This window comes from Pocillopora damicornis, chromosome 4 (genome assembly GCF_964200805.1).
Source record: "Pocillopora damicornis chromosome 4, jaPocDami1.2, whole genome shotgun sequence".
NCBI lineage: Eukaryota > Metazoa > Cnidaria > Anthozoa > Scleractinia > Pocilloporidae > Pocillopora > Pocillopora damicornis.
This window is the reverse complement of record NC_142673.1, coordinates 22,020,628-22,041,220: the sequence shown is the minus strand read 5'-3', so window position 1 is coordinate 22,041,220 and position 20,593 is coordinate 22,020,628. Positions and strand designations below refer to the sequence as shown.

At 36.7% G+C, this 20,593-nt stretch overlaps 2 protein-coding genes and 1 pseudogene across 2 annotated transcripts; 1 reads left to right on the top strand and 2 right to left on the bottom strand.

The window, feature by feature from the left end:
- Positions 1 to 112: 112 nt before the first annotated feature.
- Positions 113 to 15,376, bottom strand: LOC113673770 (rab GTPase-activating protein 1). The gene is made up of 22 exons (XM_027190212.2): positions 15,045 to 15,376; positions 13,628 to 14,934; positions 12,804 to 12,854; positions 12,035 to 12,261; positions 11,502 to 11,568; positions 10,659 to 10,761; positions 8,663 to 8,832; positions 7,688 to 7,829; positions 7,107 to 7,258; positions 6,707 to 6,805; positions 6,370 to 6,483; positions 5,438 to 5,512; positions 5,047 to 5,172; positions 4,540 to 4,683; positions 3,725 to 3,766; positions 2,983 to 3,111; positions 2,706 to 2,798; positions 2,485 to 2,595; positions 2,020 to 2,124; positions 1,861 to 1,944; positions 1,695 to 1,766; positions 113 to 1,380 (listed from the first exon to the last, which is right to left on the bottom strand). The coding sequence occupies exons 2-22, from the start codon at positions 14,567 to 14,569 to the stop codon at positions 1,090 to 1,092; spliced, it is 3,339 nt and encodes a 1,112-aa protein (XP_027046013.2). The 5' UTR covers positions 14,570 to 14,934; positions 15,045 to 15,376; the 3' UTR covers positions 113 to 1,089.
- Positions 15,342 to 19,583, top strand: LOC113673772 (small ribosomal subunit protein uS2m). The gene is made up of 4 exons (XM_089202541.1): positions 15,342 to 15,482; positions 15,557 to 15,694; positions 16,342 to 16,553; positions 19,017 to 19,583. Exons 1-4 carry the CDS (start codon positions 15,431 to 15,433, stop codon positions 19,467 to 19,469), a joined length of 855 nt encoding a protein of 284 aa, XP_089058667.1. The 5' UTR covers positions 15,342 to 15,430; the 3' UTR covers positions 19,470 to 19,583.
- LOC149047264 (uncharacterized) lies at positions 17,250 to 18,083 on the bottom strand (annotated as a pseudogene).
- Positions 19,584 to 20,593: the final 1,010 nt, after the last annotated feature.

Genomic DNA, 20,593 nt, shown 5'->3' with positions numbered 1-20,593 from the left:
TGTCAATGAGGTTGCAGCTCCCATCTAAGTTAACTCCTACCACATGCGCAATCTTTTAGCATTCTACGCATGTAATTAAACGACACAGACAAAGTGAAACGAGGAATCGAAATATCTCTAAACAGAAGCGTCTGTTTATTCCATCAATATCATCTAACCCCTTGTATTTCATCAACATTTCTTATATGATATCGCGACTATTTAGTAAGTTATTGATGTCAAGTGATACATTATTTTCCGAGTTAAGTTACTAAGCAAAAAACTTACAGAAATAACTGAAGAAAGAACTGAAAAAAGCTTTAAAATACTAAACTGATGTCGCTAATATCGTTTATGTACATAATTTTCGCAACAACATTCAGATAATCGTATTCACCTAACAGAAAGAAAAAATAAAAATGTAATTTCTTTTCCACAAACAGTACAACAACAAAAAATACTGTTCGCTTCTTCATTTCAAAAGCCGGTTTCGAGGGAGGAAAGTATTATTTTAGTAACATCTTATAACCATTTCTTGTAAACTTAACTCCATAGAGAACTTTGTTGAGGGCAAATGTTTTCATTTTCAGCTGGTACATTAACACAAATCAACTAAATTTTTGGCTGTCGGGCAACCAAAAGGGAAGAAAATACTACAACTACTGTCCTTGAGTTAATTTTAAGAATAAACCTTCCAGGAAGAAAACAAACGACAAAGCTTTCTATGCAAACCTCGTTTTCATGGTCTTTCCGGAACCTGGAGGTCCGCGAGATGAAGTGGGTCTTGGGAACGAGTTGCAAAATATTTTGAAACCAGATGTCTTAGTGTCTAATGTCTAAGATTCCTCCACTGGCGGAATTTAAACTGATAAGTTACGAAATAACAGGAGAGCTATTTCTTTCACGGAGACGGTAGAGACTCTCGTAACAAAAAACAAAAAAAAACCGAAAAGTTCTACCTCTTCAATACTACTTCTTATGCTCTGTTGAAGTACATCATTCGAAATTAACAAAAGCTCTTGATGTACCCAAAAATTCAGTTATACAGTAAAAAAAGCTGTTATCTTCTTAACAGAAAACGAGCTTAATTCATCATCACACGACCATCAATCACTTCCCGGCATCCTTTACTAAACTTATTCGTTTGAACCAAGGTTTGCTTTCACCAGTCGCCGCCTCAATGGCCGCCAGCCTATGTTCTAACTCCTGAGAACGACATTCCGCCTCCACTAGAGAAAGCTTGGTCTGCGCAAGCTCCAGTTCCAGTTCCCTCAGGCGCTGCTCGGAGTCTACCAGCTTCACACTTGTCTTGAATGCGGCGATTCCGCCTCCACCCTCCAATGCAACATGACCTTCCTCAGAGAAGACAGCGGCGCAGTTTTCACATGATCCTATTCGTCTCTGGAAAAGAAAATAATTCGCGAGAGGTTTTTAAGCAATTCTGAACAGTTTACACCTGAAGGTGACTAAAAGAAGCTAAAACCAAATCAGAAGTTAATGAAACTCAAAGGAGGAACACGAAACTAATAGTGCAAAGCGGTATTTTTTTCAGGAGTTGCGAGTACTCCCGAGAGATCAATTTCAAGTCTCTGCATATTAACCCAAACTGGACGACAAAATGGTAAGAAGTGATTTTTATCTCTCTTCTCTTCTGTCATCCACTTGCACCCCATTTTTACAAACATGAAAGAGGTCTATTGGAGAAGAACAAATACCTTGACCTCCAAGAGTTCCAGCCGCAGATCTTCCTTCAGCTCCTCGCTTCTTTCCTCCTTTTCTTTGCAAATCTACAATGAAGAACAAGTACAAGACAGTTATTGACCACTAATTTAGCAGCAATGTACCCAAAGAAACTATGTCCCTCCCAATATGCCTACTGACCTTTTTGTATTGTTCAACAACAGTAGTATGTCGCTTCTTGTCCTCTTCAGCCTGTTCAATAGTCTGCCGATACATTTCTTTGACCTGAAGAAATACAAGAGCGTATTAGTTTGTCGTGTCTGAAGCGTTTGTTCATAAACATATTTTCATTTCGTATACCTGAGAGCCCTCGACTTTCAGTTTTTCCCGTTGATCCTCTGATTCAGCCAGTGATATGGTTGTGTTGCTCAACGCCTTGGACAACTCTTCCACTTTTTCTTCTGCCTAGTAAACAAAAGAGCAAAAGAAAAACGTGATTTGACAGGACTAAGAGTCTCAGGAAATCGTATTTTTTTTACATCTGCTACTAAAAAGCCGTTTTAAAAGCAACCCCGTAACCTGCTTACGCACACACGGCTTTGTAAAGGTAAACCGAAATGGCGGAGACCACAATTCGCAGTTAACCCGCATTATGTGATGTAAAGTTTCTAATATTTTCAAATAGATCGCCAATAGATTGCAAAAGGACGTGTGAGACTCTGTTAGGTCAAACCAAAGAAGCCATGTTGCTGAAAAAGATTTCGATAGCGAAAAACATCATATTATAAAAGCAAAAAATAACCGGTCGAGATAAAGGACAAATACCTCTGCCAGCTTGCCGTGAAGTTCTACTTTATTACTGACCAACTCGTGGGCAAGGCTATCGTTTTCTCGTTCAAGTCTCATGTTATCTTCAAAAAACCTCTTGTTTTCACGCTGTAGAAAAGCATCGAAAGAAAGAGAAGCGACCAGTTAGGCAACAAGCCAACAATAAATCCGAAAGAAAACACAACAATCAAACTAGAAGAATTATTTCTGTGACTCACCGTTAGCCTCTCGACCGGGTCTTCAAGCTGTGCCTCTTGTTCTTTTTGCATCAAGTACTCCTTTTCGTATTTCTTCATCTTTTTCTCTGTCACCTGAAATTTAAACCGGATAATATTTTCAGAGAGAAAACCTTTAAAAGAAACATTAAGGGCTATCATCTCTGAACAATGGAAGCAATTTTCAAGCAAGTGGCAAAAACTGGTCCCAGATGCACACCGAAGTATCAACTTATATAAAAAATAAAACAAATTGAATTTAAGGCGCAAAAATCCATACCCGAAAGCTCAGAGCAGAGGTTATGAGCTTCTTGTACTCATCTTCGTCAAGGTATTTTTTAGGCATAGACACTCTGAAGTACTTTAGTATGGCCTCAAAATCCATTTGGATGAGCTCCCTACGAGAAGCCTGTTTAAGACAAGAATAAGACAAAAGAAGCATAATTCATAGATGATATATAGCATCTTGAGGTAGTAAAATGGTTTCGATGTTTTAAAACACCAGTTCTACGATGGAACGTAGCTTTCACACTTTTTAGTTAGCTTCAGTGGAAATGGTATCCAAAAATGACCAACCATGTCTCGACAAGTTGTAATAATTTTTCCAAACATATCAGGATATCATAGCAACAACAGAGGCAATGAGAACTTAAACCTTAAATTTCAACTTAATATTTCTGTAACTAAAAAACAAAGAGATAGGCCCCCGTTTATCAATATTATCCAATTTACCACATCATAATTTATCTTTCTGCAAAGTTTTTTAAAAGTTTGTGCATACGGTTCAGAGCCACCTTATTTTTTGATAGTTTGAAGTAGCTCATATTAAAACAGTTTAAAAATTCAAAACAGCTTAATATTCCCAAAGCTCTTCAAGACGAGAATAAACATGTCACTCAAGGAAAAAGTTAGCTGAGACTCGACCGTGAAATCGCCTCACCAGCTTAATACCCAGCTAAGATAACATAACTTATCTCGTTAAATAGACTTAGTAAAAAGAAGCACGCACAGAGACTTCATACCTTGAGAAGGCCTAAAGCAACTTGAAAAATAACTCTCATTCCCTGGAAAATTAAAAAAAGACAGTGATCAGTATGAAATATTACACTGACCAACAAAAAAGAACGATCTATAATCGTTCTTTGCAGGGTATATTTAAAAATGTTGCCTGAGATTAACAGAATGATACTATTAGTCGGTATCTAAATAGGTTCGACTATAACTGTCCGACCAGAAAAAGAGCAACGGCACCGCAAATGCTGTTATGCCTACTAAATGCTTTCAGGCTGCTTAGAAACGTTTCAACCAAAAGCCGCAGACTCAATCCATTCCTCAATCAATTCCTAAATAAATTTTCGCTATTCTTAGCCGGTTCCTCTTTGACCTTACTGGAGCTAATGTTAATTGAGGGTCGAAAGTATCCGACATTGTATGGACTTTGCTTTACTTTTTGGTGTCACAACCCTGACCATCCTCTCAACCAATAAGATATACAACTGAAACCTATCACACCTCGGTATCTTGCGTTTTCTCGCTCCCAGTCTACTAGTTTTAACTTTCAGTTGTAATGTAAGAGCGCTTTTCTGTAGAGTTTAAAAAAGCTAACACAGAAGTAATCTCAAGAGCCAATCAAAACAAAGGAAACTCTCTGAGAGCGAGCCGCGATTGGTTTTAGTTTTGTATTACTGGTTGAGTGGTGGCGCCAATTCTCTGCACCAATCACAAAGTGAAGAAAAGCAAAAGCGAAACAATCTGATTAGTCACTCTGCTTACTGAGGTTGCGAGTTTAGGACACTCAATCGAAAGGCACTCTATCCCACACCACATTCTGACTTACATGACATAGAAAGAGATCCATAATACAGTACACCATTGATAATGGAAACCTGGCTGTAAACAAAGTCAGGAACCACTGAGAGGCGTACATGTGAGTCTCTATACTATTGTACTGAAAATGGCTGTGGAGGTCTGGCATCGAGTCCTGTGAAACAAAATGGTGTCAACTCAATGTCAATCTCCTACACCCTAACATCAGTATGCATCTTCTCCACACTGTTCTCTTTATTTTACCTTAAGTGCTGACAAGGAGAATTTATTTAACAATCGAGAGCTGCTTTAGTTGGTGATCATTTCTTTTATTCACGTAACCTTAATGTTTGATTCAAAGGGAATATTGTGAGGAGAAATTAGATGCCAGTCAGTCTTATGGACTCAAGGGGTCTCTATAAAACATTATTGATTTCTTTTGCTTTAATTATACAACAACGTATAAAACTCTTAAGTAAAAGAAAGTTGGTATTCAAGAGTTTCAAAAATAGCCCCACTGGACAATATGAAATCTCACCTCAATCATTCTGTCCAGCTGGAAAAACTTCAGATGCAGCTGTTCAAAATCTTGTTTGAAAATATCTCTCAGCCCATAGTCACTCATTATCTTCACCAACAGTGCAAATGCTTGCTCCTCAGGAAGCTGAGAAAGAAAAAAAGATCTCCATAGATGCTACTTAAACTCAGTTAAGCTATGACAGTACTGAGCCACTTGGCCAGGCTTTAATATTAAAATCTGGTGTTCAGTTAGGGTTTTTATAAGGCAGGAAAGAATAGAGATTTATCCAACTACTACACAGAATCCTCTAGCTAAATTTCCAAGGCTTAATTGGGCTGATTTTTATTCACAAGAGGAGCTGTTATGTAATATCTTCTCAAGATAATGATTCCCAGGATGTAATGCTTACATGTAACAGAAGCACTGCTGACAGGAATGACAGCCCTTGACAGTAGCCTACTTCCTCATCGTAAACAGAATAGGCCTGACAGAGAATGATGACAATTAGTTCACAACAAGTTCACAGGTTATCAGCAGTAATTTTACATTATATGTGTAGCTAAGTTCTAAATCATACATGAATAAAAGCTTTTTTTTTCTGATTATTAAGATGCTTGGTAGCTCTTTCTCTAAGTTTGTTAACCCATTGATAGACTAGAGGATGACAGCTGGTATCGTTCAACAACTGAAGTATATGAATAAAGATAATTTCAAGTTAGGTACATCTAGATGACACACTCCCCTTGACAAGTTACTTGTTCTGCTCACTTATGTGGTGACTAATGTACTCAAACTTTTCAATATTGGCAGGAAAAAACATTTGTCTCGAAAAAAAAAAATTCAATGAGACATTTCTTAAAAAACTGCAAAAAAATCTACACAGCTCCATTAAACTTATTAGCCTTTTAATATGCTTTTAAGAAATTTATTGAAGTAAAATATTCACTCAATGACCATTAAATAAATGCCAATCTTGATTGAATGCCACAGATAGGGCACAATTCCCAGTAAACACTATGCTTGAATAAATGGTGCACCCAATCAGAACAATGTGGAATATATTCAAGGATTAATAGGGAAAAACTCCTACCATATACTTTAAAATACATAATTCTGGAAAATTCATGTCCAAAAGTGAGACATTGGAACTAAAACACATTTCAAATCCACACAGAATTTTCAGATGAGTTACAATAATTGTTGTCAAGGATTTAAGAAAAACAATTTTAAAAAATGCATTGGCCTTGAATAAGTGTTTGCAGTGTAAAAAAAAAAAACTGAAAATTATATAAACCCTCAATATTCATTAGAGTAAAACAGCATCAAAAACAAAAGTCTTACTTTACTGATTTTATACAATGTTTCCTGACCCTCTCCTCCAGTGCTTTTAAAATATTCATGGGCAGGGAAGGTACGGTGAATGTCCCACTTGATCACCTGTTCTGTTGGAGATTCCTGATCACAAGAAAATAAATTTCAGCATTCAAAACATGAACAGTGTGTAGAATGGAATATTTCTTTTTCATGGAAGAATTCTGTGTAACATTTCTGTCACCCTTGGTTACTTTATGCTATAACTAAAATATCCTTCAACAGATCACTTCCACAGTTCTCATAACTTCTTCACTTGCTAGCGCATTGGGATAAGTTGGGAGAAATAGCCTGCTGATTGATCTACCTTCTTGATGAAATGTTTATAACCCTCAATGAGTTCATCATTTTCCTTCACACCGGCCATCATCTGCCAAACTTGTCCACGGAGAGGATCTGGTATGCCCTAAGTTTAAAAGATAATAAAGTTAACTATGAAGCTCACTTATTATGCCATATCACTCACTCGCAATAACAAAGTCTTAAAATTTATTTGTTTCGGTATTACAGCAGATTCTTGCTTAACAGATAACCAATTTTTGCAAACATGCTACTATTTGAGCAAAATGTATGTCAAATTATTTTGATGTTGCACTTGTGGCAGATGAATGCCCCTTTTCAATGTGAAATGCTGAACAGCAAGCTTCAGGGATGGAAAGAACATAAAAGATCATGTTTCAACCAATTTTTCCCTGATATTAGCCCACCTTTCTCACAAGTCCTTGCAGTTGTTTTGGTTTAATAGTGATGTCCTTCCATTTGTTTAAAAGATCCGACCAGCTGCCTAGCTCTTCCTCAGTGCAATCCTTTTGAACAGCACCTGATCCTGACAGCAGTGGCTCGTCATCTTCATCATCATCTATACGTGAGATTTAACAAACATAGAGCTTTACACAGATTACTGTGGCTGAAACAGGAATGTTCAACTCATTATAGTCCTAAAACACCACAAACGGAGGCAAATCAAATTTTCACATGTGAGTCAACTTAAAATTTACCATTCTTGATGCTCAATCCTTAGAAATTTATTCAACTCACGATTTATTCTATTCCCCATCACCTTCCATACATCATTTCATTCAAGACTGCAATACCATTGTACATCAGAAATCATTACAATATAAAGTTTACAAGTTCATTGGTTCAACTTGGATGCCAAAATTTGAGTACCAAGAGACCAGTAGACTTAAAGAACTATTCTCATTGCTAAGATACAATGAAATTAATTATCTTCTGGTATAAACAAAGCAACTGAAGATCTGACATTTGTTATACAAGTAGTGCTGACCATCAGATGTCTTGTTCCCTCCAGATGGTTGTCTATTCAGAGGAGGCTGCCTTTTGGTCAAAGTTTTGGAAGTTTCATAACTAAGTTCAGTTTTGATACTTTTCACTTCACATCCTTTTTCTCCAGTGTCAGTATCAAAAACCTATCAAAAAAAAAGAGATTCTATTAACATACTATATTTCTTCAAATATGTGTTCCCTTGGCTCTTTGCTCCAGTGACTTTGCTTTCATGACAAATTCAAAAAGCTGGGAGCCCAAGATGTCTAAGACAAAAGCCTTTGAGCATCAAGTAATTTGCTTTGAAGCATAGCTTTGTAAAGCTTTACTCCTTGTTTCAATGTAGCAATACTACAAACACCATTTCCCCCTTAGTGGCTTAAATATAGTTAAATGGTAGCCAAACAGATGAGCCATAATTAAACTTGAAGACAAGAATAAATATTGCTTTTACCCTGCAAGAAATATTTTAACCTCTATTGATCAATTGGAGTAGACATTGAAGCTTTTTTCTTTCCAGTTGAGTATTCTTTCATACAATTTCTCTGTTTGTCAGGTTTACAAAGGCATTTGAATGAGAAATTTCCACATTTGTCCCACCCCCAGATATACATAGAGAAGACAACAGCAAGCCCTTTAACTTCCAGAAGTGATTAACATGTAACTTCTCCCTATAATATCCTTACATTATCCAGCAAGCAGGTAATGAGAAAACTCAAACTTATCAGGTAGAAGTAGTTATCTCCATCTTACTCCAAGTTCTTGTATTTAATTTACAAGGAAACATGTAGCAGCCAGAAGGGAGAATTAACAATCAGATCGTGGGAGTTAAAGGGTTAAAGGACAGAACCTGACCGATCAGGAGAGGAAGGGGATACTGCATTTAATCCACATTTGAAGCATAAATCAATGAGAGTGGTGAGAGTAAGTGAGTGAATTTTAGTTCCATACCAAAAACTCATAGTATGACCACCTTACCTCCTTCAGTTCCATAACATAAACTTCATGGAATTTTGGTTTACTCGGGCTCCAGAAGAATTTTTCTCCAGTGGGAAAAATTTTGGCCTTTGTCTCCAAAATGAAGCGGACTGGTTCTGTTACTCCAGTGACAACTAAGTCAACAGCTATTGTCACAAATAGTCGAGAGTCTGAAAAAATAAAATATTTTCACTCAACATTTTCATTTAAGTTAGCTTTACAATGAAACCTAAATTGAGTAGACAATAACAGCCTCAGGACCCTTGGTGCTGTCTGCTCAATTACAGGGTGTCTGTCTGATATAGTTTCTAGTAAACTGCAACACAATTAGAAATGTAACTTCTCAGTTTGTTACTTAATCACTGAAAATCACTGAAAATTTAGAGCTTCTCTTTTCTTGTGTATGCTCTGTTTTGGCAGATTACCAGGGAAATCTGAATGTAAACATAGTTAGGAACTCAGTAGGTGTATTTTGGCTGGTTGTTCAACAGGCTTTGCTATTATGATGATGAATAACAGTTCATTACCTAAGCTGAGAGGTAAATAGTACTTATCAGCCTATTAACATAGGTTTTAGATTAAAACAGGATCCTAATGCAGACATCCATCAGACAGATTTGTTGTGTATTAAATATGAGAAAAAAAAGGCTGGGACTTAACCATTTAAACTCTAACATCAGTATGCATATTCTCCATACTGTTCTCTATACATATCCTGAAGTGCTCACAGGGAGAATTTGGTTAAAAATCAAGAGCTTTGTAAGTTGTTGATCATTTCCTTGATTCTTGTGACCTTAATGTTTGATTCAGGGGTCATATTGTAAGGAGAAATTAGAAGCTGGTCTCTCTTAGGGGTTTTAGGATTAATAGGTTGATGCTTGCTTTTATCAGAGTTAGTAATGTATACTGCTTAACCCTCTACACCCTAATATCAGTATGCATATTCTCCATACTTTTCTCTGTAAATTTCCTGTGGTGCTCACAAGGAGAATTTGTTTAATAATTGTGAGCTTCTTTAGCTGGTGATCATTACCATTATAGTGATATTTTAAGGAGATGCTTGTCACTCTTTTTTGTCAAGGGTTAACCCTTTAACTCCCATGAGTGACCAAGACAGAATTTTTTCTTACAATAACAATACCATAAATATACAATAACAATACAATAACAATACAATAACGATACAATAACGATACAATAACGATACAATAACGATACAATAACGATACAATAACGATACAATAACGATACAATAACGATACAATAACGATACAATAACGATACAATAACGATACAATAACGATACAATAACAATTATTATATACTCAACAAAATATCGCGTTTCTGATTGGTCAATGATGAATGCATAAATAGGTTATAGAGTGCAATAGAGGTTATAGAGTGCAATACGGAGAAGTTGCCATGGAAACACCGGGGAAGCGCCACATTTGAACACCAAATTATAAAAAAATCGAGAATATAATAAATAAAAAATTGTATGAACCTGCTCATGCATTTCGTGATTTATGGTCATTCGTGATGTTTTGAAAGTTCTCAAATTGCACTCGCCTACGGCTCATGCAATTTTGAGAACTTTCAAAACATCACTCGTGCCCATAAATCACGAAATGCACTTGCGTTCATACGATTTCCTATACCAATAACAATACAATAACAATACAATATCAACCAGATAAGTTATGAGAATAAAGAAAAATATCAATTTAGGGATAATTGGTTAATCCAATACTAAATTCACTTAACAAACATTATAAGAAGTGCATTGTTGACAATAGGGAGAATTAGAAATTTGATCTGGGAGTTAAAGTGTTAATACCAGTAGCACTTTAGATTCATGCAAGAAAGTTAGAATCTTGAGTCATATTAAATTCCTCATAAACTGCCTGTTTTTCCACTGTTATGAATTCCATGCAGAAACATTTCCTATTAATATATAACATTAATTAAATGAAACTTGTCCAACTAAGATTTCTACCTTTAGGGGTCTCTGTGTTTAACACTAACAAGTCACGTACAGCTGGATCCCAAAAACCAGCGATGAAATATGTTTTACCACCCTCTCCAACCTCCATTTTCACCTAAAATAGATTCACACTTATTAGAATCCATGAGTACTGAGCTTCTCAAAAACATACATGCAATTTAGTCATAACCTTCTATATCTTAACTACCAAATGAGTTTCCTTTTTCAATTAAACTTATAAATTAAGGCAAATTGCTATATATAGCTGGAATTTTTCCCCCATCAGTGTACACACTCATTGGATACTTCAAAATTACACAATATCTAACAATGAAGCTGTTTCTGGTCAAAAGCCTTCAATTGTGGAAATTGTAAAAACCTATACAGCAAAAGGGTAACATTGCACTGATACCCGCAAATGTTGACCAGTGATTGTCATCCCATGCAAACAGAGCATGACTGAAGGGGACATGGAGGCCATGAGACATTTCTGACATTGTAAAACTTTATGCTCTCATGGGCTTACATATAATTCATCGGTAAAATTTCTAATTTTGTTTTCACATTGCATGATCTCAAATCTTCTTTATGTTCTATAGCAAATCATTTATGACTAGTTCCTCAGGGAATAGTTAATTTTATTTGTTTTTCCTATATCACAATGTTTTTCTCAGCTCCTTTTAGGAAAACACTAAGATTCACCAGTCTTGAAGTGTTACATATTATCTGATGATTTTTGACACGTCTCGTAATTTGCCAAGAGACTATAATTATCTTCCAAAAAATATTGTGTAGTCATAATGGAGGTGCAATCATTGTCACACTTGAGCTCATTCAAATAATACTATAGCTAACCTCATTTAATAGGTGCATGTCAGAATATCGAACATTCTTTCCTGGACAGATAAGAAGGCCAAAGCACCTGGAAGAGTAAAGGGAAAACATATTTTAGAGTTTGTGACAATGAGAGGGAGGGGGGCATGCTAGCCTTAAAGTCAAACTGCTTGGAGATAAAGATTGCAGTTTGAGTTGAAGCCTCTAAAGGGAACCAATATAGCATCATGTTAAAGAAGCTATGTCATCAGTTATCTGTGTTGAAAATTGGTTTAGCCTTTCCTCTGTGATGGTCATCTATCTTAATTAAAGATCTCTGTACACTTCCCTTTGTATAAACTAAGCCAGTTTTCTATGTCATGAGAAAATTTTAAAAAATTGGGATATTTTGCCATGGGAAAGGTTCCTGACTACCACCAGAATTTTAAACTGTAGGGTTTTAATCAATAAGTGTCCTTAATAGAACCATTGTTACACTTCAAACCAAGTAGGACAGAGTTATTATTAGTGACATAATCATTCTTCTTTTTTCAGCAACTGGGATAGTTACAAACCTCTCTACAATAAGATGTCTGTTAGTCAACTGCTGCACTGTAATGAACACTTTCTTTCTCAAGTCTTGTCGTAATTTGAAGCAGTTTTTGTCCCTTGCTGCTGAAGAAAATCCCTTATTGTCTTCCTCGAGAATGTCAAGAGTCAGGTCAAATTTGAACACAAGGTTGCTGACACCAGTGACTGTTGTTGGGGGATTCAAGGATGACTGCTGTGACTGTTGCTTTCTCTTTGCAGGAAAGTAAATAAAAAAACAAATTTTCAAGGAAATGATCATACATGTGAAAAGTTTAATATTAAAAAAAGGCAAAATGTTCTCAGAATAATGGAATTGACCTCGAAACAATCAAGCAACACTCAGTGAAGAAAATTTGTCACAGAAATAGCATGCTTTGTAAAAAGGGGAACATTTTTCAAATGACACTGGCTGACCAAACTGATCAATGTAATTCATTTGAACATCAAACCTACTGAGACCAACAGCTCATGCAAGTTTATAAGTCTTCAACAAAATGTAACTTGTGCTCATTCAACTCAAATGAAAGAGAGATGGTTTTCAGACCTATTCCTCTGACAAAATAACAACATCTTCATTAGTCTGCAAAATTCACCACTTTCCTTGTTCTATCTACTTGAATGTACAAATTAAACTCAAGATCATGGGGTTACCTCAGTCTATGTGGCACTCAACATAAAAAGTTTTTCATACTGCAAATTCAAATTTTGAGTATCATCATAAAAACTGTCACTCAAATTTAGGAAATAACATACCTTCCTATGCCTTCTAAAGGAGAGAGCAAATGTTCTCAAGATCTTTCCAGCCTAGATAATAAATTGAATTCATATTATTACAAAACCAAAGATTCCTTAGTCTTAGCCTTAGTGGAATCTACTCTGAACCTCTGGGTTTAGAGGCAAGTGCACTAAGCATCAGGCCACCTGTTTCCTATACTCACAAAGGGAATGCTCCTTAAGCCTTTAAACCCTATCATTGGTATGTGTTTTCTCCATACTGTTTTCTACACATTTCATAAGGTGTTGACAAGGAGAATTTGTTTAACAATCAAGGATTTTTCAGTTGACTGACTTAAGTGTTTAATTCAGAAGTGATACTGTTGGGAAAATTTGGATGCTTGTCAGGGGTTAAAACCCTTTCATGGCATGCTTGATAATAATCCTACTTTGGAATCTACATCTTACTAATAAAGCTTAAATGTACCTTGATCAGAAACAAACTTCTTAACCCTTTCAATCCCAGAAGTGACTGACATGTAACTTCACCTTTTAACAACCTTACAATTTTTCATCAAACAGGAAATGAGAATTCTGAAACTTATCAGGATGAAGTTGTTGTCTTGATCTAACACCAAATTCTTGTAACTAATTTACAAGGAAATATGTAACAGCTAGGGGGAGAGATTAGCAATAAGATCTTGGAAGTTAAAGGGTTAAGGAAAACTATGAGAACATGGTTGGTAGAGAGTGAAACTATAAACAGAATTTCCCAAAGAGTTGAGGCACCAAACAAACCCATCCAGGGGAGAAATATCCAATTTTCCCAAGTAGATTTTTTTGAGACAAGAAAATGGCCTCACCTTCTCTGGATCTTTGCATCTGAATACATGACAATGGAAAATCTCAGAATCACCATGGACAGTATTGAAGGCAAAGCAGTCACTTTCGCTTCCCTCAACATCACCACGGCCACAAAACAAGATCCTCTGTATTTTATAAGTAGCAATGTCAGCCTGTGTCTCTGGGTCTTTGAGTCTTATCATCTTGTCTGATGTGGAACCAGCATACAACAAAACATCAATGGTGACCTCTGTTTGTTCTCGCAAGATAGCCATTGTCCTTTTCAATTCAATTTCACTCACTGGAGCATTCACAGTGGAGGATCCCAAGTAAGTTATCCCATCATATACAACAGCATCATCATCACTCTCTTCATCCGATTGTCCAGGATCAGTACTTGCTCTGGGTTGCGCTGACTCTCCAGCATCAAGCTCTGTACCATTTGATGTTTGAGTAGTGTTGGTGTTATCACCATGGATTCTTCCATCTACTGTTTGTGAATCACCTTCAACAACACACGGATTCAAAACATGATAATTTTTTTCATCAGGTATCAGTTCAATACTGCCATTTACTGCTAATGAATTTTCATTACTGAGAGGAATGTTCTGAGAATTGCTCTCTGAACCTGGACTAAAGAATACCTCTGGAACTGATGCAGAGCTATGAGAAAAGTCCTTTTTTGCATCCTCCACCAAATGTTGCAGCTCTTCCTCTGTTGGTCCCTTCTCCAAGGTAGCCTCCATGTCAGGGATTATCACATCTGCAAAGCTACTCACACTACTCCCCTGAGATTTACAAACTGACACACCTGAACCTGAATCAGATTCAACATCAGGCGTAGCAAGCATAATGTATTCATGATCACTGTTTAAAGACTTTGAATCTGGGCTGCGAGGTTGCTCTGGACTACTGGAATTGCTTCTGCCTTGGCCACTTTCGCTTGCTTTCTGATCAGCCATGAATAATCTTTTCACACGGTTTAGGCAAATATGTCTGAAGTCAGCTGTTCACAATTAACTAAGATCCTTAAAGATTGAAGCTGTCTTTCAACCAAAGGAAATAACTTTCGTTTTTATCGTTTAAAAGGATAGGCAAATCCTCATTATAAAAGTAGAGCAGGATTTATTACAGATCAAATGAAACCCTTCGTAGTGTATCGAATCAGGTCTGAGATTCTAGATCTGACTCCGGTATGGCCGTCGGTTTTGAGAGCGAGGACAAAATGAATGTTAATCCAAACTGACTGATCAATAGAGAGTTCAAATAAACGATGAACTTCTTTTCCACCAAAGATTTTTTCAATCTGACGACCCTTTTCGTCGATCTGAGAGAGAAAAAGTAAAAATTATCAGATAGCAGATGTCTTTGTTCTTAAATTTAGACAATTGAACGAGAACATGAAACTCAGATCTATTAAAAGCCAACATTTCTTACCTTTTTTAAACGACGAGTGAAAAGGAAGCTTCTACCTTCCCAATAATTTTTGAAGTTTCAGCAATGGCTAGCGAATTAGACAACAGTCAAAAATCGATCAAGTCTTGTTCACAATATATGACGTCAAGAGACAAAAGGGGAGGAAACAGAATTACTTGTCTTTCAATACAGCCCATTAGGTGCACCTTTCATATTGCTTTACTTTCACACCAATAAATTTCCCTAAAATAGACAAAATCGCTTCACTGCAGCCCACACAGACAAATTAACATAGGATGGACAGATCAAAATAGAGAGCAGACAGCTTTTATCAGTGCCCGCGGTGCTTGCCGGGACTTTGGGATACTACAAGCCCACTACATGATAAAAGGTTGTGGAATTTCAATATGGCGGCGCGGCATGTGCTGCGAACTCCTTGGGATATCTCGCCTGTAAGAGGTACGGGTGGTTCATTCTCCCCATACATGACGTTATGTTATATTGAAATTGATTTCTATGCCATTTTATCGTAGGAAAGACAATTATCTCTTCTCTTTTGGCACCTATTACAAGGTTCAGGCAGGCTTGTTCAATACATACTCACAGTTCCATACTTTCCAGTGAACCATCATCTGCTGTACAAACTGAAAAGACTGAACCAGATGAGGGTGGTAAGTTAGATTTTGAGTAGGGATTCGTGTCAACAGATTTAAATCTGAAAGAAGTTCACAAAAATTAGCTTACATAACTGATATCATTTGATGCTGTATTTTGACTTGAATTCGTAGCTTTCGTGTCTTCCAGTCACACTTTATACCTAGTCAAAAAAATATTCTATTCTCTGATCAGCTAACAAGTATTTTCCCTTTCGATTATCATTCTCGTGGTGGAGAAAGTAACTCTTACTACTACTGACTGTGAATATATGAAAATCATATATGTGTACTGAAGCAGCAGTGGAAAAAGTGTTCATCACTGCGTAGATTACTTCCACATTCATTACTCTATCCGCAGTTCACATATATGATTTTCATTTATTTACAACCATTTACTCATCACTTCATTGGATTATTTGGAACCAATATAATGACCAGCTCCCTGTTGGCTTGTTAGCTTGGTTAATGGAGCACTGCCCTGGTATTGCAGAGGTTGTGGGTTCAAATCCTTTACAGGCCTGAATTTTTTTTCAGGCCTTATCTTCGCTACTGCTTAAGCAGTGTTCATTTCTGGGGAGATTACTTCCATATTCATTTTGTACTACTGCTACTTTGTACTTAGAAGATAAATTGTAACATACAGGTATTTCTTTTTCATTTAGAAATTGTTGAAAATGATGAAGGAAAAAACATCCTGGAGCACCCAGATTACTTTGAAGTTCATAAACTTTTCACTCTGAAAGATCTTTTCAATGCAAATGTTCATCTTGGCCATAATGAAGGCTGTTGGGACCCTTTGATGAAACCTTACCTCTTCGGAGTCAGAGAAAAGCATCATATCATTGATCTCAACCAGACAGTTGTGCATTTGAGGGTATGTAAATGCATCATGCGAATAAAGGGGTTAAGTTTCCAAAGAAACTGTGGTGCTGCATGAGTGGGAGAGTATAACAGGGTAATTAAGTATTATTAACTGAGTTGATTGCATAAAGTGGCCTCCAAAAAGAGTAGCAAAGCTTGTGTTTCAAGCATTAGTCATTGCTCTGATGAAGGGCTAATGCTTGAAATGTCAGCAATGTTATCCTTTACAGGGGCCAATTTATGCTATTAACTCAGTTGATAATGCTAAATTATCCTACATGCATCGCAATTGATAGTTTAAAGATATCAAGAATGGATAAGACTGAGAGCTGGTGGGACTCTTTCTATGTGGTATGATTTTACAAGATCACCTCTGAATCACAAAGTAACATTACAAGAATAAAGGAAATAATCACCTACTAAAGCTTGTGATTGCTAGACAAATTCTCCTTATTAGCATCATAGGAAATGTCTAGAGAAAAGTATGGAGAATGTGCCTACTGATGTTATGGTGTAAAGGGTTCACTAGTAATAATAATAATAATAAAGACTTTATTTTACGAGGGTAACACATAATAGCATAGCTAATAAACTTGTGGCCCTCACTCAGAAATAATTACAATCTAAAAACTAGTATAATACAATATAAAAATAGAAACTAATATAATATAATATAATTACAAGATAAGTAAAGAAACTAAAAAGGAAACTATACACAAAAATGACTTAAAAATTATTGCTGCGAAAAAATATTAGTCCACATATTGTGCTTAAAGCACCTTATGCTGTCCGCCATCCATATGCGTAGTGGTATCTCGTTCCAAATTTTGGTTCCGGTGACGAGAAAAGTGCGCCCGCCTTCAGTTTCCCTGTTATATCTGGGGCACAGTACATTAAAGTTTGAATAGCGCGTAGTTCTTGAATGTCTTGAGTTGTTGATCAGAATATGCTCGTTTAAATAGCTAGGTAGTGCACCGTGGATTCGTTTAAACATTATCGACGCTTTGTCAATCTTACACTTCTCGCAAAAAGGAATCCATTTCAGTCTGTTAAAGAGTTCTACGGATGGAGCCATCCGCTCTGCGTAAAGGATGACTCTAGCAGCGCGTTTCTGCAGCTTAAAGACTCTATATAACAATTCTTTATCACAATTTGACCAGATGGCGCTGACATAACTCATAACCGGACTAATAATAGAGTTGTAATACTGAATGCGTTGAGGAAGCGGTAAATACGTGCGAATTTTTCGCAAAATGGCAATACGCAAAGCCAGTTTTTTGCAGACTTTATCAGCATGTGCATTGAAAGAGAGCGTGCTGTCAATATTTAGACCTAAGAGTGAAACACAGTCGACATTTGCTAAAGCCTTTAGGCTAGTTCCTAAAATAACTAATGCGTCCTGCTGGATCCTGGGCGCCAACCTCTTCCCTGTGACTGTGAGAACTTTGGTTTTGGATTCGTTAAGAGGGAGCTTATTCGCCATGGCCCATTGTTGGATTTCCCCGAAGGAGGTCTTGAGTGAAGACTGAAGACTAGGTATATTGTTGACTTCCGCTGAGGCTGAGATGGTAGTGTCATCGGCGTAGCTGGAGTGCAGAGTTAACCTTTTACCTTCTCATTACAAGTCTTTCTGAATCTGGTGCTAATTGCAGCATTTCTTAAGGGGAAATTGTGATAGAGATTGTCAAAGAACTAAACACAGTGACCCTGGCTAGATCTCAAGCTAAAATTAATGGACAGATAATACAAAAGATGGAGTGAACTTCACACATGACAAACTAGAGTGTTTTTTTGTGTCCTTTTCCGTGTTAAGTATTTTTTTGTTGATAGCATCTATCTCTTGACTTTAGTGTGAATGGCAAACAATTTCATTCCCTTTTTTGACCCTCTTAAACAATTGCTCCAGGATTTTCATCCTTCTCCAAATAAATTTTGATCAATTCTGTTTTAAAACAAACTGTACATCACAATCCATGAGGCCCACAGAATACCTTATGTCTCATGCTCTTTTACTTCTCACCTTAATTTAGTGCTTTACAAGCTGACATCAGTGTGCATGTTCTCCCAACTGTTGTTTAACAATCACAAGCTTCCTTAGTTTACGGTCATTTTCATTTTTTGCTTATTTCCTTTGTTCTTAACCCTTTCACTCCTACAAGTGACCAAGACAGAATTTCTCCTTACAATATCAATACAATATCAAGCAGGTAGGTGATGAGAATAGAGAAGAACATCAATTATGGAATTTTTAGTTGATCCAATACCAAATTCTCTGAAATAACATCATAAGAATTGTCTGGCAGATAGTAAGGAGAATTACTAATTAGATCTTGGGAGTGAAAGGGTTAGAGTGTGATTCAGGGGTTGATGTTGTAAGAAGAAATTAGATGCTACACACTTAAGATAGAGGAACTGCACCCATTTGTTACTTCCTCCTGTTCTAAGTGGTGACATTAACCTTTTTTTTTCCTTCCAGCTTGCCTTGAATGTTCTTTCACACATTGCCTATAAAAGAGGGAAAATTCTCTTTATTTCTGCCCACCCCCAGTTTGAAGAATTGACACAGCGCACTGCAAGGGAATGTGATGAGTACTTTATAACTCGCAGATGGCGTGGAGGAACTCTGACCAATTCTTACATGTTATTAGGAACAACTGAACTTGTTGATCTGATTATATTTTTGCATTTGCCATCGTTGGGAAAAAACACTCTGGCTGTGACAGAAGCTGCTCAGCTAAATATTCCTACTATTGGTATAGTTGACAGTGACTGCAATCCTAATATGATTATGTATCCCATACCTGGAAATGATGATACACCTTCTGCTGTCCAACTGTACTGCAATCTGTTTAAAAAAGTGATAATGAAGGCAAAAGAGGAGAGAAGAAAACTAGGCTCTGATACTGAAGAGAGCGGTGAAAATGCATAAAAATTTCTGTTGGAATTTCATCTTCCAAGAAGAAAAGTTTGAAAAGAAAAACAGAAGTGCTTCAAAGTTACTGGGAGAACTGTCTGTGTATTAAAGATATCAAAATTCACCCTCGATACTGTTATTACTTTTTTTTATCATTTAACTGTCGCATTCCAGAAATTTTGCCCTTGAGGTAAATAATCTGAAATTCAATGAATGGTCTGCAAGTTTACAAAGTGACTATTATCTAGCCATGATCAAAGTTGGTAGAACAGGGAACTTACTGGTGGGGTATTTGTGTCAGGTGACAAAAGGTGCTCAGGGATAGTATTCAGAAAATTTCTAAGGAAAATAGGATGTTTTGAAAGATAGTTCACAATTCCTGAATGAGATTTCCAAACAGAAAACGTGATTCACATTTACATATCACTACCAGTTCCAGGCCTATGAGCTTAGATCTCCCCACTTCTTAGCCTGCAGGATCTTCAAAGATAAGTAGAAATGGCAGAAAGTACATGTATCAGTGTAGCAGCTGTGGCTTTTGTTTAGAACGTTTGTCAAGTCTCTGCAATCATGTTTTTCTCACACTTAGTGAGCAATATCTTTAATTAGTATATACCACACAAGTGAATGTTTTTTTGTGTGCACCGATTGGCTATTTCTTCAGTGAATAAAAAGTGTGGTATGCACTAAAACAGTTATTCACCTCAGTGTTTATACACATCCACTTCAATGAAGAATTGTTAATTATGAGCCATTCCAAATTCTTGTTTTATCAATGCCCAGAACCAGACACATGTGAAGCTTTCTCCATCTGGTGTTACAACATAAGCTCTCTTGAAGTCAATGTTACTTTGTTTAAATGAAAACTATCAACAGAAGCCTGTGAACTGCCACCTGTGACCCAGGAACTGTGACCAGAAACCAGTGAACCATGACTTGCCATCTGTGACCTGAAAACCTGCAACCTGTCTGTGAGCTGCACTGTGACCAAGACTAGATATATCCATCTTATCACAGATTTTGTGCTGACAGCTTGGAAAGAGACAACTTATCTTTAAACATGAGGTGTTTAAAGGTTAATAATTCACCTTTGCAAGCAAATGGCTCAAAGGTCTATGTGGTCCAGGTTTTAAAGTTTG